This window comes from Taeniopygia guttata, chromosome 2 (assembly GCF_048771995.1).
Source record: "Taeniopygia guttata chromosome 2, bTaeGut7.mat, whole genome shotgun sequence".
Taxonomy (NCBI): domain Eukaryota; kingdom Metazoa; phylum Chordata; class Aves; order Passeriformes; family Estrildidae; genus Taeniopygia; species Taeniopygia guttata.
The window spans coordinates 46544696-46570955 of NC_133026.1; the positions used below are offsets into that span (position 1 = coordinate 46544696).

General features: G+C 39.5%; 1 protein-coding gene across 2 annotated transcripts in view; it reads left to right on the plus strand.

The window, feature by feature from the left end:
• The window catches only part of NPSR1 (neuropeptide S receptor 1), a 58241-nt gene extending 35458 nt beyond the window's left edge, over positions 1-22783 (plus strand). The window contains exons 3-9 of one of the 2 annotated variants that reach the window (XM_002197156.5): positions 3758-3861; positions 4186-4279; positions 8807-9008; positions 17455-17531; positions 18215-18304; positions 20408-20588; positions 20714-22783. In XM_002197156.5, coding sequence (XP_002197192.1) covers positions 3758-3861; positions 4186-4279; positions 8807-9008; positions 17455-17531; positions 18215-18304; positions 20408-20588; positions 20714-20807 — 842 coding nt within the window. In that variant the 3' untranslated portion in view covers positions 20808-22783. The remainder of the gene's footprint in view (positions 1-3757; positions 3862-4185; positions 4280-8806; positions 9009-17454; positions 17532-18214; positions 18305-20407; positions 20589-20713) is intronic. The other variant, XM_072925840.1, reaches the window with a different exon arrangement.
• Positions 22784-26260: the final 3477 nt, after the last annotated feature.

The window sequence follows — 26260 nt, forward strand, 5'->3', positions numbered from 1 at the left end:
CACAGTATGACAGGAAACACACCGCTGCTTAGTAAAAAAATTTAGAAGGCTATTAAGAAGGCAGTGACAATGACAAGCTTGTACACAGCTGTGAGTGAATGTTGTCTAGGACAGTTTTCAGAAATTATCTTGGTGCCGTTTGGCTCAGGAACATTTGTCAGTGAAAGAACACAAGTGTCTTACACTTGAGCCACTAACTTTGTAAGGAGTGGTGAGGATACTCAAAGTAATGAGGACACTAAGGTTTAGAGCAATGCATTGGTTATGTCAGATTTCTGTACCTGACATTCACCACTTGGGATGGCAATGATGCAATTCAGTGACACGGTTTGAGGTGCAAGCTTGCCAAAAGCAGCCAGGGAATGTGTGATCTGCTGAGATCTCATTGCTGAAACCAGCTGACTTCCACATACTGACCTCTACTACAGCAATTCAAATTACATGGCAAATGAGGATTTCAAGATGCCTTGGTCATGGATATAATTGCATCTGAGATGATTCAAGGGTGAGGAGGATTTATTTACCAGTGGCAAAAGGTCTGCTGGCAATTCATTATCTCTCCACCAGGTTTATAGTGCTGGCATGTTAGGGCTTTGTGCAAAAAGAGGCTTGTAAGAAAAACTGCTGTGAAGGTGTGAAAAATATAAAGTCTAGTTATTGAAGGTGTGATGAACATAAGAGAACAAATTAATGAGCAGCACATTTAGTGTCTAAATCGCTAATGAAGCTTTGCACTAGGTATTTGTGTCTCTGGAGAGGATATAGCAATACCTTGTCATAATTTGTAGGTTTGCTGCGTTTTGCTTTCATGCTGTCTGATCACCAGCACAAAGCACATTATTTACTTGGTGGCCCTATGTAAAGTCTGCAGGACAAACCCTCGAGACATGTGTGGTCATACTGAGAGAGCCTGGTCCTTTGCAGAGATGGGATAAGCAACACACTGGAGCAGGCAGCAGAGGACTGAAGGATCCTCTGAGGAAAGTTGGTCTGGTACTTTTAGGATTGAAAAGACAAGAGATATTTCTAAAACCCGAGGAGGGCATGAGGGCATTGAGTGGGAGAATGTTTCTATAATTAAAGGCATTGAGAAACCTGACTAAATTTGGTCCACACAGGCAGCTGGGTGCATCGGCTTTGGTACACACGTGTGTGTTGTGTTCAGGGGCACGTGCTTGGAGGCTCATGCTGAGCCCTCCACAGTTCCGAAATTCAGCACAGGGAGCTCTTAAAACATACTGCTGGGGGAGAGGAGCTGAGGCTGCCAGCACAAAAAAAGCTGTGAAGTTGAAGCCTCATTTAAAAGTCTCTACAGTCACCTGAAAAACCTCACTCAACAGCTCTCAAGGGAAAGACAATTCTGAGTTGTCTTTCAAGCTCCTGAATTACTTAAAGCTATAGATATATTTGTAGGTAATGACACACACTGGGTAGAGGCCTATAGCATGAAAAAGAGCTGATATCCACATTCCATATTTCTGGAGAGGGATCTCCTGTTGCTGCATAAACTTTGCTCCTGAGCCTGAGCACTGGCTGGTAGCTGCACGGTGTGGGATACATGGAAGGCAACCCTGGAAAGTAATTTTGGGCCAGGCATCAGCTGAACAAAGAACCATTCCTCTGTGGGTCTCCACATGAGCCAGTGAAGTGGGGGCATCCACAGGTTAAGAATCACACTCCTGATGCAAACTAAAAAGCTGACGTGGATGTCAGCTGAAAGTGTGCTGTCTGGGACTGCCAAATTGCTTACCTGAAGGAAACCACCCGGATGCTGTCCCATCTCCCACCGCAGCTGCAGTATGCACCTCCAAAGCACTCACCAATGCATTGATGCATTGAAAAGGGACAGGAAGATGGCCGTGAGAAGAGGGAAATGAGGAGATAGCTCAGGTGTTGTCCCTTCTCCCTCCCTTTTCTCTTCAGAGCACCGAGATTGGCAGGAGGATGGGCAGCCTCCGTACCCTCCCCCTCCTGAGGGGAGCTGAACCCTGATTTAGCACCTGCTTGGCAGATGCTCAGACCATCAAAAGCCAGAGGATGCCCTGAGGTGAAGCTCTATTGATGTGTAATACTTTGAACCAATATATATTTCATTAGTGTAGAGAGACAGAACATGAATCAATAATTCAGGAGTAAAGAAAGGGAAAGGGATCGGTTAGAACCACTGCTGGAGGATGCATTTCACTTTTTGAAACACTTAAACTGTGTGGTTTTTTCAAAGACCACCTTAATTATATACTTGGAGTCTTTTCAGTACAGTCTTAAAGCCACTGTACTCATCACAGGAACACTGATTCCTTACCACATCACCCTAATCAATGAACGATATTTAACATAATGTTTCAAACCACAGACTTCCTTCTGGAGATTTCCTCTCATCCAGCCTTTCTCTGGAGGCAGGGTAATGCTGCGAGAATAAAGAGCAAACCAGTATTAATTGAACAGTAGTCATAAGGAGGAAGCAACGTAGTTACACTAATTTAATTTTGAACTGAGCCTTGAAGAAGAAGATAAATGAAACAAGAAAATGAGGAGATAAAGGATTTACTGATACAGAAAAAATAAGGCTGATTTTCCAGTGAAGCAAAACAGGTTGCTTTTTCTGAAGCATTAAGCTAAAATCTCAATTTCCAGCTAGAAATATCTGGAATTTCTGTAATTACAAAGGGCTTAGAAGAAACCTATTTTGCAAAACACATGCCTATTTGCTTGGAAATAATGACCCAAACTGTTTATTTCTCGAAATAGTTTTTTAAATTGTTGAAATATCTTGTTTCCAAAGGCATAAATTCAAATCAAAATCTTATGATCCTAAGGATAAAATATCTTTATCACACTAAATTTTAGAGATGGTTTTTGAATGTGTAAAATGGTGGTAGCAAAATGAAACACTTTACCTCACCACTTTATTTTTTTTTTTAATATAGACCGAAGCTGTTTCTTCATATTGATTGATTTTGGAAAAATTGCATGAAAGTTTTCCTAACCTGTTTTCTCCCTTTGTGGTAACCTGTGCAAGAAGAACAACATGACACGTTACTTGAAGTGGCAGAACATTGGACTGGTACACATTTTCTTCCACAGACTGCACTGAAAACATTTATCTTGTCCAAGTGAGAGAAGCTGGTTTTGAAGACAAAACTTAATATCACCCATATGTAAAACAGGAGTACCAGTTTTTGTGATTCATTTGTAAAACGTGCATCTCTGTGAGCACTCACTTGTTCAATAAGAAACAGAACAAAGGCTGGAATATCTCTTTACATTTTCTTGCAGGAGGAAAATAAAAGAAGACGAAAAAAGAAAAAATAGCCTGAGGTGTATTTTATTTGGCAAATATAAAAGTACAGGCATAAGGAGGTTAACTTCAAGCCGACAAGGCATGGTTAATCATTAATTAATTAAGTTTGCAAATTAACTCCTGACAAAATTTCCACTAACTTTAGCAGCATTTGGTTGCCACTTCAGGTGATTTCACAGGAGACATTTTAAAGTGAAATAACAGATAAAGAATAAAGGATGTTTAGTGGTTCAGTTTTTGTCACAGCTGTAATCAAGCTGACACACTTAGACACTGATTATGGGGTGTTTTCTGAGGCTTTCCCAGCTCCTCTAGCATATTGGGCTGAATGGTTATGGCTTGACTGCCCCTAGGACTGGGGAGCTGATACATCCCAAGGGTCCTACCTGCCTCTGTAGTTCACCTGAAGTCATGCATTTGCTTCTTCCAATGTTTCTTCCCTTAATTTCTTTGTAGATTCATTCACAGGACTCATCAACATAATGACTGACATCATTTGGCGCTACACTGGAGATTTTATGGCTCCTGATATCGTTTGCAGGGTCGTCCGCTACTTCCAGGTATAAAAACCTCATGCTTTGTGCCCCCAGAGCAGTAAACTCTGACAAAAACACTGTGTAGAATTTTTTCTAGCAACAGAAGTCCTAAATGTTGAAAATGTTCATTTAAAGGTCAAACACATTAAAGCATATTAAATATTTTAAATTTGTGGACAGAAAAAAGGAAAAATACCTGGGTAAATATACAAGGGGGGGCGCGGGGAGGAGTTTCCTTTTTATTTTCCCCGGTAATTTTTGAAACATTCCTAGTTCAGAGTTCTCATTGACATCACCTTCTGCAACAGATGTGTCTCAACTGTTGTCTCATTATACTTTCTGCCCCAGGTGGTCCTTCTCTATGCCTCAACTTACGTCCTCGTGTCACTAAGCATAGACCGATATCATGCCATAGTTTACCCCATGAAGTTCTTGCAAGGAGGTAGGAGAATTTTCGTACCTCGTAATTGCTATAGACATTATTGGATAATTTTTTAGTTCTCAAAATTCTTAACCTTGTCGCTATGAATTATTCATTCCTGCTCTAGCTACATTTGAACTCCGTTGCAGTTTTCCAAAGGAAGAAGTAGCTGTGGTTTCAAGATTTATTAAACTTCACTTAGCCCTCAGCAGTTTTTATAACTATTGTGTTAGCAAAGAATGAAACGACATTTTAAAATGTATAACGGTTTTGATTATATTCCTGCATTTTTAGAAGGTTTTAATGGGCAAAAGCTATCCTTTGTTCCACTATACTGACTGTAGAAGCTGCAACATATATACTGTGTATTTATTCACATTAAAAAATAACTTGGATGGAGGGTGTGGTACTGAGAATTCACAAAATAGTTTGATGTATCTTCAAAAGAGATAGCATATAAGTTTGGATATCTATTGTTTCTTATAATTTCCTCCGTTTGTTTGGCTTCAGGTTTTTTTTACAGTACTCAAATATATCCTGGCCTCTTAGCAGTACAGTTTAAACAAAATTATTTCTTCCCCACAGAGCCAAAGTGGGGTGTTAAGTATGTTGCACTGAGTGAAGAAACAGAAATAGCAGGGGGAGGAAGAAGAACAGTTACAAGAACCATGAGGTCTGGAGATGTGCCTTGATCAGATGCAAATATCATTCTTGTTTTGGAGCAATGATGGCTTTTACCAGACAGCTGTATTCAGGGGATTGGTTAATGGTTCTTCCTGGCCTTAAAAACCCGTGAGTCAATCACAGCAAAGACAGTGGCGCAGCTTTGGCAGATGTTAAGGTCTGAAAGCTTCAAAAACTTGTGTGAAATTTAGCTTTATATTCCCCAGCATGCAGATCAACTCTTTCAGAACAGGGGGATGGATATCAAGGTTTTCCCAGGAGGCTTTGGGAGGAGTGGCATTGCTCTACAGCTCCTTCAGGAGAGCTCATAAACCTGCGGCTGAGCAGGATGAGCTGTGGGACAGACCCGCTGGCATTTCTTCGTCATACATGGTACAGGAAAAGCAGTTCTTGTAAAATTACTGCCTGGGTATAGTAAAGAATTTGATGGCTAATCTTTGAAAAGCACTTTGAAGTTGAAAACGAAACCATGAAAAATCATTTCAAATCTTTGTAAAAGCCTTTTTAAAATCCCATTTCCTATACCTAGACCATAAATGGTTTTGTATTTGGTTTTGGTTTTTTTCTTTTTTTTTCTAAACTGGAGAAAAGCAGACATTGTCCCCAGTCGAGGGTAGCAAAATCATCAGCTGGGTGCAGCTCTGGTTGGGGAAAAAGGTCACAAGCAGAGAGAGCACTGACAAAACCGATCTGCGTCTTGTAAGGTCCGGCTACACACTGACGCACAAACAAAGAGCATGTTAAAGGAAAAAAGAGAGCTGTAAATCCAAAAGAAGGATCATAGCAACTTTCTGGAATATACATAAAATAATCACCTTTTGCACCCAGGTATTTCTTGCAGGGAAGCTGTATGGGACTCTTTTGAAATGCCCTCTTAGCTATTCTACAGATGGAGAACAAAGAGATTTAGAAATCTTTGTCATTGGTGATGACACAGTGGAACTTCATGAATAGTTTTGAGTCAACCTGTGGCAAATTTCTTTGCAAAATGAAACACTCATCCCCCAAAAATCCTTCAATCAAGAAACAAAAGAGTTCTTTCTTCTTACTGATTTGAAAAAATTATGTTTCCATGTAGCCTTGAAATATTATTTTAGAAGAAAAAAAAAAATCAAACATTCCGCATTGAAAATGTCAAACAATTTTTTAAAATTGTGATTTAGTTACTAGCCTCAAGTCCTGTTTGTAAATATTTGCAATGAGCTGTTCTTTGCATGATTTTTAAGAAAACAAACTTAAACAGCTGAATATTTTATACTTTTCAAATATGACCAGAGAAATTGCAGTATGGAAAAGAAATAGCCTTTTAATCCTAAAGCTTTTACTATGAGACACCTAATTCTACAACCAAAAGGGTACTAAGAAAAAATTGTAAAATGAAGATTAAAAAAAAAAGAAACTGAGAGGTTATAGCAGAAAACATTTTGTGAATACTTCATCATGTTGGAAAGATATATACAAAATAAAAAACAGGTGAAAAAAGAACTGCTCAAGAAAATGACAAAACCCAAAAAGATGTAAACTGATGGTATGGCTTTGGGCTGAAAACAGTGCTGTCACTGGGATTCTGAAACAACTCTGCTCTCTCTGGATTTAAAACCTAATTTTAAGGTGGCACTCAATTTATCAAAGGATTGCATAGCATTGACATTCTTGATGGCAGGAAGCAAAGTTCCTTCCAAGAGGTGACCCCATGTCCCATATTGCTGGGAGCAGAGAGATGTACTCACACCCATTGTCACAGTGCAGGGATGTGGGAGCAGAGCAAAGGGGAAGGGCACAAGGAAACATCTTTTGGGAGAGTCAGAGCCAGAGCTCACAGCTCAGATATCCACTCCAACCCTGGGAGTTAGTCTTGTCTACCACAGTTTGAAAAGCTCTAAAAGAAAATGCCGAGACTGGTTCAACAGAATATTGTATTTCAAAAGTGGTCTGATTTAATTTATAACTGATACAGCTCTAGTTATGTGATTTGTTGGCATTTTGAGCATATTAGAACAACAATTAAAAATACAGCATTAAAAAAGCCCTGCTGGTGAGGTAGAAAATTAACATTATTCCAAGAAAACAAAAATCTGTTTATCTATCAGTGCCCTGAAAAGAAAGGGGCACTTTAGATTAGCAAGGCCATATTCTACCAAATGCAAGGGACACTTAAATATAGAAATAAATGAACATTGCATCAAAAGTGTTATGAAACTCAAAGAAATACCACTATTGCCCAGCCCAGACTGCCCAGTTCTGTTCAATATACAGTATAAAAATATAAGGTTTCTTTTCCAGCTCCGATCTTTTTTAGTTAGAAAAACACTGAGGCTTGCATGATTGTAATTTAAGTAGTTAGCAACATTTGAAATGTCCTTTCTGTGAGGAAATATTTTTAAACATTTATTCTTAATATTCATTTTGCTAAGTTTCTTCTGTTATGCTTTGGGAAATTTCACAGTTCTCTTTTGCCTGTACAATATTTATAGCCTTAATCTAACCCTCTCACTTACGCAGATGTCATCAGAGTTCCCTTAAGCCCTAGATTAGCAAGACCATACTTTCCTGAACGTGGGCAGCATTTGAAAATGAGCAGGATAACTGATGATGTTTTATAAAGCACAAAATTGCTTTTTGAATGTTTCACCCACATGCTTTTGTATTGCTCTTTGAGCTTCAAGGAGGAAAGACATTCTTCTTGATATGCATAATTAAAAGTGGTTTTCTATTTCACACACAACCTTAGGTATTTTTTAGGACAATAAAGTATTTGAACACTAAAGCTCCCAGATTAAAAAAAAAAAAAAAAAAAAAAAAATATATATATCTGTCCCCATATGTTCCTCTTGCAATCTGGCTGAGGAGGATTAAGTGTCACTGATAATCATGGGTACTCCACAGATAAACCCTTTTTTGCCACACTTTTCAGCTAGAGCTAACTGGATTTTAGCCAGAAGATGCAGATTTTTGAAAACTAAAGCCTTGGAACTTTTTGCTCCAACCCATTGATATTTACAGAATCTTATGGGTGCCACCAGACATAATTTCATTTCCCACTTGCTTTTCCTCACTTGGCAGTGGCCAGAAATCAAGAGGATGCAGTAACTCAAATCTGATGGAGGGTTTGGGGTCCTTTAGTTCCTTCACCATGAAGTCCAGCAGGATCTCCCAATTCCTGTATTTTGCAGCAGATAAAATAGGGCTGGGCACTTGAGCACCATCATCTGCTCTGTCTTGGTTAGCAGTCCACTCCTGGCATAGCTTGGGTTCATCAGCAGGAGCTAAATTTGATCCCCATCATCATACAGAGAAGTGCAGGAGATGCCCAGGCTCTTCAGGTCCGTGTTTCATTGGGACAGTAAAGTTGCAGATGGAGTTAAAGGCAGCTGGTTGTGCAGTCTTGTTCTGATCCTGAACCGAAGCATTTTCTTTGTCCTCATAGGAAATGTTTTGCCATCTTTCTCTCTTTTCTTTTCAAGGTGCATCACTAGGCATGCAGTAGGGCAGGTCTGGGGTCCTTTACATTCATCAGTGAGGTTCTCTTGGTGGCATAGAGATACCATTTGAATTTCATGTTTCTGACTTGCTGACCCTGACCAGTGCCTTTCTCATAGTGTTTCAGATTCAACAAGGCCCTAAGCATCCTTAAATAAAACTTGAAAATACAAGCTCCTAATGACATGACAATTTATCATGAGAAAGAGATGAAATCCTTTTTCTCCTTTGAAGTCTTTTCAGCACCAGCCAGCCAGCTGCAGCCTAAAATTCTCTTTCTTCAAAGAATTTCCTCCTCCTCCCTGCCTTTCTGTCAATAGTGCTGCAAGGGTTCACACACACCAACAACCCCACTGACACTGTCTGTTTGATTCTGTTACACAGAAAGGCAGGCGAAAGTGCTCATTGGAGTGGCCTGGAGCCTCTCTTTCCTGTTTTCCATCCCAACTCTGATTATTTTTGGGAAACGGCAGCTCTCCAATGGGGAAGTGCAGTGCTGGGCTCTCTGGCCTGATGAGTCCTACTGGATCCCCTACATGACAGTTGTGGCTTTCCTGGTGTATTTCATTCCTCTGATCATTATCAGGTAAGTCCGGAGCCCAATCAGCAAATGTGTGGTAAAAGCTGTCAAGTGTGCAATCAGCTTAATGCTTTAATTTCTACTCATTCATTACAATTTCATTTTCATACCTGCTGCATAGCTGTTTTAGTTTTTACCACATAATACACAGGTCATTGTACTTGCCCTGGGTGTTCTCTGTGTGGTATTAACAGCCAGAAACATTTTCTCTGAAAAAAGGAACAAATCTCTAAGTGTGTCCACTTATCTCCACAGCTTCAGGCTTGAAAGATATCTTTATAAACCCAGTATGAATATTTATCCATTATTACAAAAGATAATTTTAACAGAAGAACAGGAAACTGCACTTAACACTAATTAAACTAAATTAACTTGAAATGCTCTTAAGCTTCACAGTACTCGACAAGTGTTCCTTCACGAGGATTGGAAAGAAATCTCCAAGTGCTGAAGTTGCCAACTACTTCTAAAATATGAACAAATGTAATTCTTCATGCTTTGTAATAGGAAACCTAAGCTGCAGATATTTGAGACTGATTTGCCTCAGATCACAAAGACAATCTGCAGAAACTGTATTAAACTGAAGTCAATCAATATTGCAAACTGTGCTTAGTGATCAGCCTCCCTCTAGAGCACTGCCATTAGCTGCCATTAAACAGAAGGTAACTAGCCATGAGGAGCCACCGATGCAAAAGAGCAGTCAAAATCAGATGTGGAAGGGGGGTGAGGCTTCCTAATTGCCTCAAAATGCTGCCAGTGTCAGTGACAGTTTTCAGAGCCATTATTTTTCTTTCACTAGCAAGGTTACAATCGTATTTTTTGGTGTCCATCTCTCCTTGTCAGCAGCAAGAAAGACTTGCTGGGACTCTTTGTTCCCCCATAATTTGGTGCTGCTTGGACTCTGAGAGAAGAACTATTTTTGCTATGTCCCTTGGTTTTATCTCTTGGTCCATCTGCTTTTCCAACAAGTGATGAGCCATGAGTCTCCCTTAGCTCCCTGCTCATTAGTACCCTGGGTGAGAGTGGGGTGGGCAGAGGCTGATCTCTTCTAGATGATGACAGGACTGACTACATAACCTTGAAATTTATTACTGTTTTATCACAGAGTTTAAGTTCTGCAGCTTTTAATGGCAACAAGTCATTCTCTGATAGAATCAAATTCTCTGATAGAATCAAGATCACATGGTGCTTCAACTCATCTAGCTGACTTTGATATGGATTTAAAATGGACCAGTGCTGCTCCCTAGAGAAAAGGGATGATTTTTATACATTGCTCATAACATGTCAGTTCACTTAACCTTCCATTTTTTGTACCAGATTGAATAGATATAATAAAAATTTTAAAAATCAAGAAAGTTCTTCTTAAAGAAAGGACAGGATGAGAAGAAAGGAAAAACTACTCCCAAGTTATCCTTCCTAGGTGGTCTCATTTCTCTGCATGTTTTCCTGTCTCTGAAAGCCAGCCTAGTTTTCAAGATACAAAAAATATTCTTGGGAATATGTAAATAAAAATGTGGCTAGATCTGCAGCTCAGCAGTAGCAGCAAAACCAATAAACATATACTGCACAGACAAAGAGCAATTTAACAGTGCAAAGAAAGGCACTAGAAAATTTTGAATCTGGCTGTTACTGTGAAAGGGGCTCTTTTATGAGCTTTCTCAAATAGGTAGCAGTTGGGAAATTCTAGCCAGCATCTTAAGTGTTTCAGGAAAAAAACCCCACAGCCTGCTCAATTACCAGTCGTTCCACAGGTGTGTGAAACATCTCCTTCACACTCTAACACAGAGATTTGTGTGGTTTCTGTTACAGACCATCCACTCCTTTTACACACCATCTATACTTGTTTGGCAAGAAAAGGCAAGCTACAGAGCAATAAATATTTCAGAGCTGTTGACATTATGCTTCCCTCCTCCCTGCCAAAGAAAGATATTCAAACCAGATCAGCTCTGTGACTTGCTTTACAGTAAATCCCCAGAAGCAAGAAGGTGACGAAGACATGAGGGGAAGGAGAAAGGCAGTGAAACTGGCATTTCATGAGATTGCCCTGACATCTGAGACATGAATAAAATATTCTAAAATTTTTGTGGCTTTAACCTTAAGAAACATTCACACAAGAAGTTTACGGCAGAACAGGAACTAAAACCACTGGTTTTGGAGCCAGGGGCAGCGCAGTGTCTGTCACGTGCCCAGAAACATTCCTGGTTTCAGTGTTTATTAACACAAATGCTCCTGTGTCCTTGTTAGCAGAAGTCCGATTTTTTGACAGGTCCAAAGTAGTGTCTGGGACTGGAAGGAAGGAAGGGGAGTGGTGCAGGGAAGGATTTATTTTCTGCGTATTTATTTCTAGTTGTCAGTGATACTATTTTCTTCAGAACAGAGAGGATTGTCTAAAACCACAGAAAAAGAGGATTAGCATTATGGCAAGGTCAGCAGAGACATAATAAAAAAAATGCAATTTGGACGGAAATGACTATTTTTTTAGAACAGTTTTTAAAGTCTCAAGCACAAAAGTGAAGGTTGCAAGTTCCCATCTGATGTATCTGTAAAACATCTGGCAACATAGCCTGAAGGTGTGACATCTATTTCTTTAAAAATCATTGGCAGTCCAGGAGTTTAAAGCTAATCCACCTGATGTGGCTGCAGCCTACAAATACTCTGGTAAGCAGTCTGTGGCTCAAGAACAGCAGGAATGGCTGTTAACACCCCCAGGGACTTGGTTTCTCTTTAAAAGTTTTGTTCTACCCAATACTTTCAGATGCACAGGAGGTTTGATGATAAACGAGATGCTGCTTTATAAGAGTGAGAGAGATCACATATGTTCCAGTGTGTGTTACTCTGACAAGAGATTATTTATTAAATGAAAGGTGTTATTTAATAAATTTCAGAGGGCATTTTTTTTTACTTTAATGACCTTTAGCCGAAGATGTTATTTTAAAAAGCCACAACATAAAAATGGAGAGAAGATCTATAAATGTGTAACTGAAAGGTCAAGGATCAGTAGAAGAAGCCATGAATACATATAAGCCAGAAGCTAAGTCATACACCACACTAGTGAGGAAGCGAGGCAGAGTGCACACAGAGAAAAAAAAAGACCTTTTCTGCAAGAATTCATATTGTTTGCGCAGCTGCTTCATTTTCTCTGCTGAAGCACTCTGATTTAGCTGCATGGCAGGTGTCTGATGCAATGTGGGACACTGGCTGGCAGAGTTAATTCTTAATTAGTTCTGCTGCCTGAATCTGCTGAAAACCTAACCTCTAGAGCAAAGCAGTTCACTGATGACAGCACTTTTTCTGGTGCTGTTCATCTGAAGTGCATACAAAGGATAAAATCTTACTTTTCAGGTGCAGGACTTAATTCCACACTAGATATGCTGCTTTGGCTGAGCTGATTTCACTTGTTACAGTTCAGACACCATCATCTTTTTAGCTTCTCTCATCCAGCCCTCAGCTCTCTCTGTGGAGCTGATCTCACATATTCCTGACAGCCTTCACCTAACTCACAGGAGTTGTGTTATTCATAATGCTGCAGCCCATGGAATGAATTATTTAGCTGATAACCTTATGCTCACCATGGAAAACTCTTTCACTGACAAGCTAAACTCCCAGATGTGGTGTGAGCAAACTCTACAGATTCCAAGCCAAAACATGAACAAGAAGAACACAGGATTCTCTCCTCCTCGCCCCTGCTTTTTAAAAAAATGTATATATAGAAAGGTAATTTATGAAGAAAACTGCAACAGCCTGAGAGATCTTAATACTTCTGAGGTCTATTCCTACCACTTTTTCACAACTAGAGAAAGGCAATCATTTATCAAAGAGCTTGTGGTTTTTCAGCAAGTTTTGTTTTTTATCTGATTATAATACCAATGAACAAGACCTGAATAATGAAAAAAAAAAAAGAAAAGCTATGATTGATATTTTTAACCCAAGTGTGTGGATATCTTTGAGAGCTGAAAAAAGTGGCGAATATTTGTTATTTTCATATTAAAATGTCCCTTATCCCCACTGTCTCAGGAACTGGGGATAAGGGACATTATATGTACAGGAAGAGCCGTAGATCCTGAGTCAGGTATTTCCATACAGTGCTTAAAAATTTGATCTGTTCCCTCTTATTTACATTATTCTACCACTTTTTCTGCAGTTGATATTATCAACCTATGAAACCCCAGAAAATTTTTAAAAAAAAGTAATTAGGGAACCTGCAGTAATTAGTTCTCTCCTCTTCTGAGACAAGTATCATCAGCTATAACCAAAGTCTTTTCTCCTATTCTGAAACACACCAAGCAAAGCTCAAATGGTATCTGTGGTAGTCGAAAACCTCTGGGGCACTGTTGAACAGAGGTTAAATATGGCTCAAATCAAGATCACACACTGCTCTCCCGGAAATATTTGCACCTGGCCCCCTCAGAACCTGTGATGGGGAGACAGAAGAGGTACTGTGTTTCTATTCTGCATTGCTACCCTGTGCCAAAATGTAATTATTTTCTGGCACTTGAATATCCAGACATTCAGAGATTTTAGCTGTTATTCATGACTGCTAAATATATTTTTTATATTTTAATATTATAAATATAGACATTTACCTTAAATAATTGCAAACTCATATTAAAAAAAAAATTCTAAAGCTCCTCTTGAAGCACAGAGGAAAAAGATATCCATCTGCTGTTTAAAATCTGAACTCCAAAGACAATATTTGCTTTGGAGCAGCTGAAAAATAATTAAAAGAGGAAAAAACCTCAAAATCAGCTAAAAGGAAAAATATGGAATTAAATCCAAGGCATTGCAAAGAAATAAAAAATATATTAAATAAAAGGTATTTCTCTGAATTAAATCAAATAAAGGGACTGGAAATGCCATTAATAAAAATACCAAAGGTCATTTTTTGAACTTGATTCAGTGAGGCTATTCTTTTTTGCCTACAATTTCCATTTCTAAATAAAAGCCCTGGATCTTGTACATATGTTCTAATATCTGTCCATCTCTTCACTTCCCCATTACATGTGCCTGCACTGGTTTGTTCAGATGAGGTTACTTTTCTCTCTAGACAAATAGCATTGTAAATTAGCTGCCATTAAAAAAAAAGCAGCTGCATCACTTTGCAAAAATAAAGTATAAGGAAAAATAGACAATACTGGATGATAAATAGAAGTAATTAACAGGGAGCTTAAGTGCACTTTTGCCATGGTAAAGGCTCATTTTACTAGAAAATACTGAGGCTGTGTGGGATGCCATCATAGTGCAATTATTTTTAAAAAATCTGCATTTAAAGAATGAGCAGATCAATAACACTTATGATTGTTAATATCAGTACATAGATTTACCAGAAGACATTTTATTTAAAAAAAAAAGTGGCCTATAAATTAAAAATACAGATGGAGTGCAATTATTCACAGTTGCATTTGTATGACTAACCAAAAGTTACATATTTACATGGATAAAAAAATGCTGTAATTACCAATGAGGCATATTGAACAACACCATTAACTAAAGCAGGCTATGATGGACATGCCTCTTAATCCTTTAGAATTTGGATCAAGGTAAATTGTTTTTGGAGATGCAAAGAATTTCATTTCTAAGACACACCCATAATGGGAGCTTTTCAGAATGGCTTGGATTAATTTTCCATCCAGGTTTGACTTTTCCACCTTAGTACCTTTTCATTAGTCCCTCACCTACAACCTGGGCTGGAAGATCAGTGTGCTGTGCACTTAGACAGACACAAAGAAGCCTGACAACACCTGGACCTCAAGAGCTGCACATCCCATCTCCCAGTGGGGACGAGGGCAAGGACCACGCAGGTGTGTTACATGGGTTAAAAGAAGACCTTTGTGGCAAGGTGTACCATATGCTTTTATTTCCTGGCAGTGAAGGCTGAGCAGTCCAGTGACCAGAGGAAGGAAACAGAAATTAAGATATGGTTGGAATGCTGTAGACTATTTCCAAACACTCCTCTGAATACCAGTTTGTTGTCTCTTTCCTGCTACTCCTTGCTCATCTGCCACTCCATTTTCCAAGTGAGAATTTCTTTGAGATTTGACCAACCTCTGCATCCTCCTCCAGCCACCTTTCACAAGAAAGAAAGGAGTGACAAATATATTCTGTAAAAAGCGGATTTTCTCTCATTAAAAAAAAAAAACTTCTCTTCCATAAGAGCCCTCTTTTTACTTCTGTGGCTTTGAAACACACATGCAGTTGCCTGTTGTGACCTTATGCTTTAGGTAACATATTTCTGGAAAGTCTAGTTTCTCAGCTCTATGTCAACATTGCTGGGAAAAAAAAAAAAAAAAAAGAAAAGAGGTTTGGCACTACTACAAACTGGAGTCCCAGAGAGATCAAATTGTAAATTAATTATTGTGGCTGGCACAAGAGTTGCTCAGAAGTTTACCTAGCATGTAAACTTTCCTGACACCCACTCTGACCAGTTTTACACCACCTCTGGTTCACTCCTGATAAGGAAGGCTCCCACTGGCTTCAGCTACAGAAAAAAGAACGATAAACAGAAGCAAAAACCCCGACACAGATCCCCTATGTTGGCAGCACTTTATAAGCTGTTGGATGAAAACAAGAATTCAACTTTCCTCTGGAGTTCTAAAAATTAAGGATTCAAATGAATCAGCATGTATGAGTGATTACATTTCACTTACAGGTGAAATGCCAATGAGAAGACAGATGATGTAACTGTATCTGGCAAAAGACATGCCCCTACCAGACTCTGCAGCCAAGAGGACAGGAATTCTGGGGGCAAAGGGAAAGCAAGTGAGAAGTCTGGGTTCATAATTCAATCCTTACGGCATTTGGCCAAAAGTAGGGAGTCTGAATATTTTGACTACAGAGTTAGACTCCTGTGTCCTGATGCTTAAGAAACTCTGGATGCTAAGTGCCGGACAAAGGAAAATCTGCTTCAGAGAGGAGGACATTGTTTCAATTGCAAATAAAGAGACCAGGCTAGAGACAGCAGGCTAGGAAGAAAATAGAAACAGAACTTTTAAGAGTGAGATGGTAGCATCTTTGAGATTACAACAATTATCATTATAATACATTCTGATTCATTGGAACAATCAAAGGAGAAATGGTACGTGAATTTTCCACTATTGTCTGCAAAAAGTACAAAGAAACTCTCAAGTTTCAAGTGTATGAGCTGTTAAATAAACAGGCTCTTGAAAAGCTAGGAGATAAAAGGAAAATGTTCAAATCAGCTGGGAGCCAAGCTGGACTTTTGAAGGGATTAAGTAGAGCAAATTGTAGTCCACGGCAGATGTGAGCAAACCTCTCACTGGGCAAGGACGCTACTGCTCCGCTGCGGAGCCCAGACTGCACCTTGAATTTACTGCTCTCACCTGCTGAGCCTGGAAACCAGATGGCTCAAACTGCCACAGAAAGGAAAACCTCCAAACCTTCATCGTTTTTTGAGCACAAATTCTGCCTTTGCAGGCATGTCTAGCAATTGAGGGTGCTGTAGGAAAGACTTGTGTATCAGTCTGAAAGGACTAATAAGTATAATGCCACTTGTCATAACAAAAATAAGCCACCTAACAGTAAGACACATTTTTGCCTCTATAAAACACCCTGAAGTTATGTCCTACTTTGCACTTTTTTCACATGAGGACCACTAAGGTTTCTGACAATTAACATCCTCAAGCAGGACATGGGTTTAAACAATGCTTCTTTTTGAAGGAATTATTTTTATCCATTCTATATTAAATCAGTAGAAGTCCGGATAGGCTCTTGCACAGGGAAAGTCCATAACTATCCAAGGTCACTGTGTACTAGGGCACTTTTCATCTTTCCTGTTGAAGGTATATAAACCTCTTTAAATATGCAAATTGTGGTGGATCTGGTTTTGAATTATCTAACTGTTCCTATTTATCTAATACTTCAGTCCTCCTTGATTTCTACCACAGGACCCTGAGACCCAAAACTGAGCACTGCTGTATTTATTTGCATTTCTCATGGATCTTGCCCTTATCAAATTCCCCAGGGTGAAATTTTGTTCACCAGCTTCAAACCCAAAAAGTAACAGCAAAATTGAAGTGTACATACAGTAAAACCAGGTCCCTCCCTTGCTTCCCTCATGAGAGCTAGTGTTCCAGGGATGATACTCAGATGGATTTGGCATTGGCTGGCTCAAAATCACCAATGAGCTCTTGCCTGAAAGATTTTTGGCCGAATCACTGCATTCCTCTGAGCCTCAGATTTGACATCCACAAAGCCAGGACAACCACAGGGACTTCCATGGTGAAAAGTATTCAGATCTCCTTCTGAAAAAATACTGTGGGAGAGTCATGTCATATTTATTATTATTATTATTGTTGTCATTTACTATTATTATTCCTATGCAGTCCCACTGCCTCTGTGAACTCCTTACACATAGACAAGTGTATTCTTAGAGCACAAATGACCGAGATGTCTGTTAAATTTATTGTGCCTAATACCAGCAACTTTTCCCCTTCTGCAGCGTCATATACTCAATTGTGATTCGAACCATCTGGATGAAGAGCAAAGCTCAGGCTGCCATCATATCCAGCTGCCCTGGTGAGTGTCAGCATACCTGTGACTCCAGCTTCATTATTCAATTCCAGCTGATCCTCATATATCTGGGAGTCTTGGACATGCACATGTGATGTTGGGCCCCCATCACTGCCTTGGGAATGGGATTTCTGTATTTGTTCATTCATAACTCATTTCTATATTATTTACCTTCTTTACTTTGACACTAAATTATCTTTAGAGACATAATAGGAAACATCTGTGAGAAAATGAATAAAAAGTAAAAACTACTTAGTCTAGAAGTTTTAATTCCTGTTCCTAGAACTTAGACCATTTCCAGAATAGGTTTTTTCTAGCATATACTCAGCAACACTTTTTCTGTGTCTTCACATGTCCTTGCAAGTCTGAATTTTGCTCAAGATCAGAAATTCCTGGCCACAGAAAGCTATAAAATGATCGGAATATTTTCCATCCCAAGACTACACAAGCCTCAATGCTCCGGGGAGATCTACTCTGCTTACTTTTTCTCTTTTTATTTTGGGTGGCTCAGGTTTTGATTGTCCAACTTGAGCAGACTTGCAAGTGTCCAAATTTCAGGAACTACTGAGGTCCTAACTGACACCAGGGAAAGATGAGATTGTGTATTCCTGTCCTGCCTGTCAAGGTACACACTGACACATCCACACACCAGTCCTATTCTTTCACTAGCTGAACTGTTCTTTTCCCAGGTGGCAAAACCTCCCGTGGCTACACCAGTCGTGGGTTCATATCCAGGGCAAAGGTGAAAGCGATCAAGTACAGCATTGTAATCATCCTTGGTAAGTGAAAAGCCCCAGAGCTGGTAGCTAGGGAGGATGCTGACATTAGGAAGCTGTTTTTCCTCAGCAACCTCTATCATCAGCAGGCAAAGTAGAAGAAGCTTTACTCAGATACCTGACTTGCCTTCTGATATTGTTCTTCCCCTTTTTTTCTGGCTGATATGTTTCTATTTTATGTATCTGATATAACCCTTGAATTAAATTAGATATGCAGCCCCTCGTGTGCATAAAGAAAGTAAAGAGACAATGTCTAAAAGGAACAAAGGAAGAGGTCATCTCTTTCCTATACAGACTGCCAAAAGATTTGGCAAGTGAGTTGTCTTTTAGGCTTAGAGACACTGTATGGCCTGTGAGCTGCTGGGGTGGTGCAAGGAGAGAAGAAAGGTGAGATGTGCAGCAGTTGTATTTGATGTCACAGTGTTGTTGCCTGCTGAGATGGAAAGAATGAGCTCTCCTTTCCCAACTGGGCAGCAGATGACTTCTCTGTCTCCTAGGGAAATTACATTATTCTGATGCAATTAGGAGGTTGATGCAATAAACAAAGACAGCATCACACAGAGCTTGTGATTAGCTGCCAGAGACAAGCAGGAAAGGATCTAAAGCAGTCAACCAAAGGGCTGACAGTCATCCCTTGACACTGGAAAAGAGATTGCTTCTCTTTCCAACACTGTGCAAAATTCAGATTGAAGAATATTGTGATAACAGCCACTTGAGTAGCTTAGCTCACTGTCTAGTGGCAGCATCTGCAGACATGAGAGAAGCCAGCGTGATTCATACTTTTCATAAGCCCAAGAACAACTTCTCTGTGTCTGAACTTTTCTGCGTGGCAATCAGAGAAAGATTTTGGCAGACACAACTACTATTTCAAGGCCATCAGCTGCTGAGAGCTCACATGGATGCTCAAGTATTTCAGCAGACCTTGATAATATTAGGCACCCAGCACCTCTTGATGTGCAAACAGATTGACACCTAACATCCATGGATTTTTTTAAAGCCACTTAAAAGTTCTGCAGAGTGAGTGCTATGCTCCACACTCTGGTACTGTGTATTGCTATTTTGCATATATCTGTGAATAGACACCTCCTGTTTGTTTGTTCTAGAAAACAGGAAGGGAGTTTACCTCTTCCTTGCACTTTTAGTGAGCACTCAGCTAACTGCCAGCAAAGAAATTCTGATTTATGTGATAAGAAAACAGGCACAGGGTTACTCTGCTATCTCATCTGGGTCAGGATGTGATCATGTATCTGATTTCACAACTACCTGTATGTTTGCAACCCAGGCAAACATATAGCTTAATTGAATGAACTGCCTGTCCCAGCATTTCTATGCAATTGCTGAATCAAAAGCCTTTGTGAGAAGAGATGACATAGAAATTTCTGAGAGACAGATTTATTCGCTATGCCTGCAAATAAAGCCAAATCTGTGTCTAACTTGTTTTCCCTGCCACCTCTGAATAAAAGCAGAAACTATGAGCAGTACAGCTCTCTTTTCCCCTCCTCAAATTCATCTCCCAAATGGCAGTACAGGAAATTAGAAGAATCTTCCTGCACACTCCATGTACACAGCATTTCCATCCAGCATACCAAGTGACATGTTGGTTTGCCATAATGCATTGTGAAAGGGTGTCATTCCTTGCTCCCAGGTGCCTAAGAACCTTATTTTAATAGGTGGCTGTGACAGGCAGCGCTGTCACGGAATAGCACTTTGGCTGTGTGTACATTTAAATTGGCTGCTCACTCTGGGGACCATTAAAAGAGCACTTCACTATAACTGATGATGCTTTAACTGGCTACCTATTTACCCTTTATGTGTTGTGTAGTGTTCAGAAGTGTCCCAATATGTCTAGAGGGAGCACTCTAAACACTTACAGAAACACACGTAATATATTTTATGGGCATTAAAATAAAAGTAATGACAAATAAAAGCACAATCTAATAACTATTCTCTTAAATAAGATCCTGAATGGGGAGAGGGTTTTTGTTTTTTTTTTTTTTGCATGAACAAATATTTGTGTGTTATGACAGTTGCTCCATAAGTGTGTAATTACCTCCCTAAATTGCTAAATCCAATGTCAAGCTCTTCCTCTCTCTGTCTTGTCTGCAGCATTTATTCTCTGCTGGAGCCCTTACTTTCTTTTTGATATCCTGGATAACTTCAACATACTCCCTGAGACCAAAGAGCGCTTCTACGCATCTGTGATTATTCAGAACCTGCCAGCCTTGAACAGTGCTGTCAACCCCCTCATCTACTGCTTCTTCAGCAACAGCCTCTGCCCTCCTTCTGAGTATTGCTCCTTTACTGTCACTCTGACTACCCCGAGGAAGGGAGGGGACACATAAACCCAGTCCCTTAAATTATTAACTATTTTTGACTCCTTTAATTCTGACCATTATTTGGTTTTTTTTGTAGGGAAAGAAGAACTCAAAGGCTGGGGGGGACTTTCCGGGAAAGGAGCGATGGAGGGCAGCAGATGCAGGTCCTGTCAAAACCAGAATGCATCTAGCACAAACAATGTTCTGCAAAGCCACACTGGCACCTGTACAGAGGAAAACATAGGTCCCCCACAAGCCCTATGAAGTGGATGGACACATACTGGCAGGAGCCTGCACCTTGTGCTCTTGTGCACCTTATAACACATGTGTTTTGGGTGGGCACTGCAGCCTCATTAAGTGCACACTGCCAGTGCCAAGGTCAGTATGAGGGGTTTGCATACCTCTGTTGTGAGGCTTCATCTTGACCCTCTGTAATCTGTAATCTATGTGCTCCAAACAGAAAAAATAATTGTAAATGGTTTCTAGTCAGAATCTTCTCTATTTTTCAGGAGTCACTAAAAGCCATCTACTGCACCATCTGGCTCTTATAACTGATAGTGTGTTTACAAGCAATTACAAAGCAAGGTCTCCAGCTAAAATGAAAACACAGGCACTTTTCCAATGAGAAAACACCATTGTCACTCTATGTAATTATATCTGGGTTTCATACGGAGCCACTTACAAAGTCATAGCCAGAGAAGACAGGAATGGATGGCTGGGATACTGCCTGCCACATCACCTCACCCAGTTTCTCGGCTCACACCAGCAGCACTGTCCCTGTATCTCTTCCTCCCCTTCCGGTGTGATATTTCCCTGCTGTCCTACCTTGGCACACCAGTGGCACCCCAGTGCTCCAGCAGGACTCACACATGACACATCTGGACACCTATTTATTTCTGGGCTACTGGTGAATGGTTCACAAGCTCTTCCCAAAACCCATGGTGCACCCCAGGCAGGTCCTTCCACACTTCTGTGGCAAAGGCCCTGAGCAGCCTCTTCAGGATCCTATGGGGAGCTGCCATGAAGGGCACAGATCTTTCTCACCACCCACATGCCAGCATTTCCCTATCCTGTACCACTGTAAATCATCCCTCTCACTTAAATCATGCAGGGAGCCACACACATCTTTGCACAAACTCAGAGCTGGAAAAAGACCCAAGCAAAACCACAAAACTTGAATTAAATTTAGAAAAAAAAAAAAAATCTGTTGATGGTCCAGTCTTGTGAACTCATTGTAGATTTCACAGGGGACCAATGGTCAGGCAGAACCTTGCTGCTGAGCACCCAAGCACCTGGGCATCCCCTTTCCCCGGCCCTCTGAGCATCTTCCCACCACACTGTTCTCAAGTGTAAGGAAAAATTGCTCATACAGGTGTGGGGAGGGGAGGTAGTATGAATTTCAATGTTTATTTTACACTTCAAGGTAGCTTGAAGTGTTTGTATTAAAAATGCACTCTAACCAGCTGTATGGCAACTGAGTTTGTTACCTCTCAGTGAAAAAATTCTTCTTACTTAAGTGGACTCAGTTCAAAAAGGGGCTTTTATTATTATGATCTTTTGCAATGAGTTTGTTCCCTGTAAAGCAAGAACTGAATAAAATTTATTTATAATTGCCTGTATTACAAAAATACATTTTCCTAAGTAGGAAACATATAAAATCATGGGGCTTTATGTTCTCAGGAAAATAAATAAGGTATCTCTTTTTATTACCGTGAAGTTCTATTATTTAGATTCTATGTCTAAATTTTGCTACTGCTTAATTAAAACTATGAATCTGCAGCAGCCTTTACTGCAGTGACTTTGGATAGGCTGTATATAAGAGCAAGACGATATTCCCATGGGCATGTAATAACTTTCCTAAAATTGGACTGGTTTTTTTAAGCTTCATAGATTGTGGATTTCAGCTTTTTCATCTAATAAATGTACACTCACTACCTACTTTTGAACAATTAATGGAGTTTTTAGACTTAATACCTGGAAATCAGATAACATTTCTCAGCAGTACTTTGATTTGCAAATTTAGTATGACTCAATCCCACCAAAATTTACATAATGTTCACTGGGGTCACCACATGAATTATCCCATCCGTCTAAATTAGGCATATGCATGAGTTAATGTAGGACTCTGGACTGAAATAAAGTCATTTTCCATTTATTTTCAAAGAAACAGCTTTTTGTTTCATTCATTATTGTACTATGTAACATTTAAAAGTTGTTCTTATGGTTTTTCCTCTGGACATGATTGTGATGCCTTTCCTCATATGAGAATTCTCCAGTTTAAATGGCCTCACACTGCTTTTGTCTGCATCCCTTCCAAGTGCTTAAATACAGAAATAAATAATTCATCTTATTTTCTATGCTGCTTTCTTACTGTGCAAAAGATGGCATTTTACTACCTTTTTCTATTCTCCACATCTTCAGTTGTAAAGCTGAGTTTTCCCATTAGTCTGGAAAACACTCGCACTGTCCTCCTTTGTCTCTGGGAGAGAGATTTAGGCAATTTCATCTGTCTCCAGTAGGTTTCTTATTCCTTGTCTGCAACTCGCTCCACATCTGTAGAACATTTAGTTACTTAAAGGTGCCAGAGTTGCTCTGACAGACCCCACACTTAGGAGGAGGCAGCGAAAGTCAGTGTTGAGCTCTGATTGCCCAGAGAGGGGGACTGAACACAACAAGGAAAGGGCATCCAGCTGGCTTGTCCATGACAGCCCAGGAGGATCTCTGGTTTTCAACAGCTTTAATGCTTCAAGAGGCATCTGTGAGATCCTTCTGACATTCCCACAGTGAACAGAAATATTCATATGCATGACTGCTAGGACATAAAGCCTTGTATGATGATAAAGTCCTGTTTGTGGATTCCTGAGCAGCACGAAAAGTCAGATATTTATCTCTCAGAGAAGACACATCAAACAGCATAGTACTAGGATACTTTCCAAATTAACACTAATCCAAGAAAACATGTATGCTTTCAGTGCAAGTTTCAAATAAAATCTGAGTGAGAAAGCCATTTAATTATCTTTTGGATATTTTTGATGTAATTTAAAGTTATGTTCTCTTGGACCAGATTTCCATCTCTTGCTAAAAGTGTAAAGTGTCTTTCAGTTTGGTTTTACCTCAGAAATTTCTGTCTCCTTTTTTTGTTTTTACTTTAAAATCTAATGCAAGGCAGCAAAACTCAACATTGCCCATTGTGACCATTGAAGAGCATCAAACCAAAACCTTGCCTAGAAACATGTTTCACTCTCCTGCACACTGCCAACCCAGTGCTTAGAGGTGCAAACATTATCAGTCCAAGAAAAGAAAAATGTAGCCATTACTTTGTTGTTTGTAGGTTTGGGGCTCTTTTTTAAAGATTTTTTTTTTTTATCATGGAAAAATAATTACAATTTTGAGATGACGCAGGATGATTTGACTTATACAGAGTAACAAAAAAAATATTCTTACACATCTTCAATTTTTGTGAGGCATAAATGAATGAAGGTCCATACTTTACAAGCTACCTAAGCATTTAAATATTAATTGTTTTCATGGGAATCAAGCACATGTCATTATGGAAGTATGTTTTTGGAGTATAAGGTATTGCAAGCACCAGACCCCTCCTAATAGCAGTCTCTAAAGACACAAAAGCAGAAGGAAGAGCAAGTCTAATACTTATTTTAGTTCAAACCCTGACATTTCAATAACAGAAATCTTTATGTCTATTCAGATTACATATTTTATTGACAATACAAGATGCAGGAAATCAGGAAAATCCTCTCTCAAACCATAGCGCCCTATGAAAAACAAAAGAAAAATAACCCAACTGAACCCTGCACAACACTGGCAAAGAGTTTCTCAAGATATGAGCACTTTGGGGTAACTATGAGCCAAGAGAACTGAGAATAGTCTCTTGGCTCTCTTTACAGTGAATATGCTTGTTGATAAGAGGCCCCAGGTTCAGTGGCCCTTCAGAAGTCCTAATTCTCTGTTTGTGCAGATATGTTTCAAACAAGAATACAGAAGGCACCACACTACCTGCCACTTCACTTTATCCTTCATGAGGACTGTGTATACTTTTCATAAACACTTGATGGAAAAAGAGCAATGAAAGAAAGAAATTGCAGAAAGCACACACAGACACACAAATAACTGTATACATATATGCTACGGGCACAAGTGCCTTTTGTCATCAAGAGAGGAATCATTCCACAAATAAAAATAAACTGGTGTAGAAGCTATCTGTGTGCACCTTCCAACACAGAGCCTTGGTATTTACAGGAGAAGTGATTTTACTTTATTCATCAACTTTGAGAAATGTGATTAATTTGTGGAGTAAATGCAATATTTAGTGAAAGGTAAAATATGCTTCATTTCCTTTAGCAAACTAATTTATTTTAGACAATGTTTAATTTAGATAAGCATTATAGCTGAATGGCTCATTAGATAATCTTTTGTAATTTTTGATGGCATCTTATTCTGAGTATGCATAAAATATGGAGGTAGAGGGTTAGGTATACAAACATGCATGAATTTACAAATAGCCTTTCCTGATTCCTCAGGCTGAGTTGGTTACAATGGTACATAATCAGAATCTTAGCTGTTGATTTAGTCTCAAGCAAGGCAAATGAAAATAGGTTAAAATTCAGCAACTTTAACAAACTCAGTAAAAATGCACAGAGTCTGAGGCATCACATAGAAAGATGACCCAAATGATGACTTCAGGACCCAAATAGCAGAAATGTGAAAAGTACAACACTATGTTAACAATTATGAGAAATTCTGTTGTAAATTGTGAACTCTTCAGCTGGAAATGTCTGAAGAAAAGAAAGCATTGAGCATCCTCAGCCAGAGGCTGCCTGGTTACTGACACCAACATAGCCAGTGGGGTCAGGGGGGCTAATATGATCTCCACAGGCATCTGGTGAAGCATTTGTCAGAAGAGCTCTAAGATTGTGTGAGTGTCACTGTTGCTGTCTGATGAGACCACTCGGTGTTAAAGAAGAGAAAGAGGGAATGTGGAAAATAACAATCTGTGGTTTTGGTTTGTTGAGACTGGTAAAATGGAAAGCTGGAAAGGGGTATTTCTGGTGCCTGTCAAGACAATAATGTCAGTGGGAAAAGGAGGAAAAAGAAAAAAACTACTTAAAAACATATGTCCGCAACAAACCCTGCCTCCTGGAATAATCTCACAGTGAATAAATTTGAATCAATTCATCTAATGGAATAATCAGCCTACCCAGACCTTGATGAATGGGTTGGAAACAAGCTTTTGGGTTACAAGAGAGCCCTTCTAGTTTCTGCTATGGCTGTTTATTGAGATCTAAATCCACAACAAGACAAGGCAAGGTAAAGCTTTTTCTACAAGCTTTTCAAGAGGACCAGGAGTCGTTCCTCTAATTTTGGATCTTGCTAATAGCCATGCCTCTCTACTGGTGCAGCGAGGAGACCTTATATGAATAGTGTCAAAGGGAACTCTATTTGGAGAGACAATATCCTCTTAAGTCAAACTGAGAGAGCTGGAAAAGCCAATGAACTTTCAGACATGACCATGCTCTCCCCATTGCTGCCCTGCCAACTCACATCACAGATTTCAGGAAAGTACAAGGTAGCATCTGGCCTTTTTGATTGTGTTCAGGCTTTCAGGCTGAGATCAATACTGATGAGA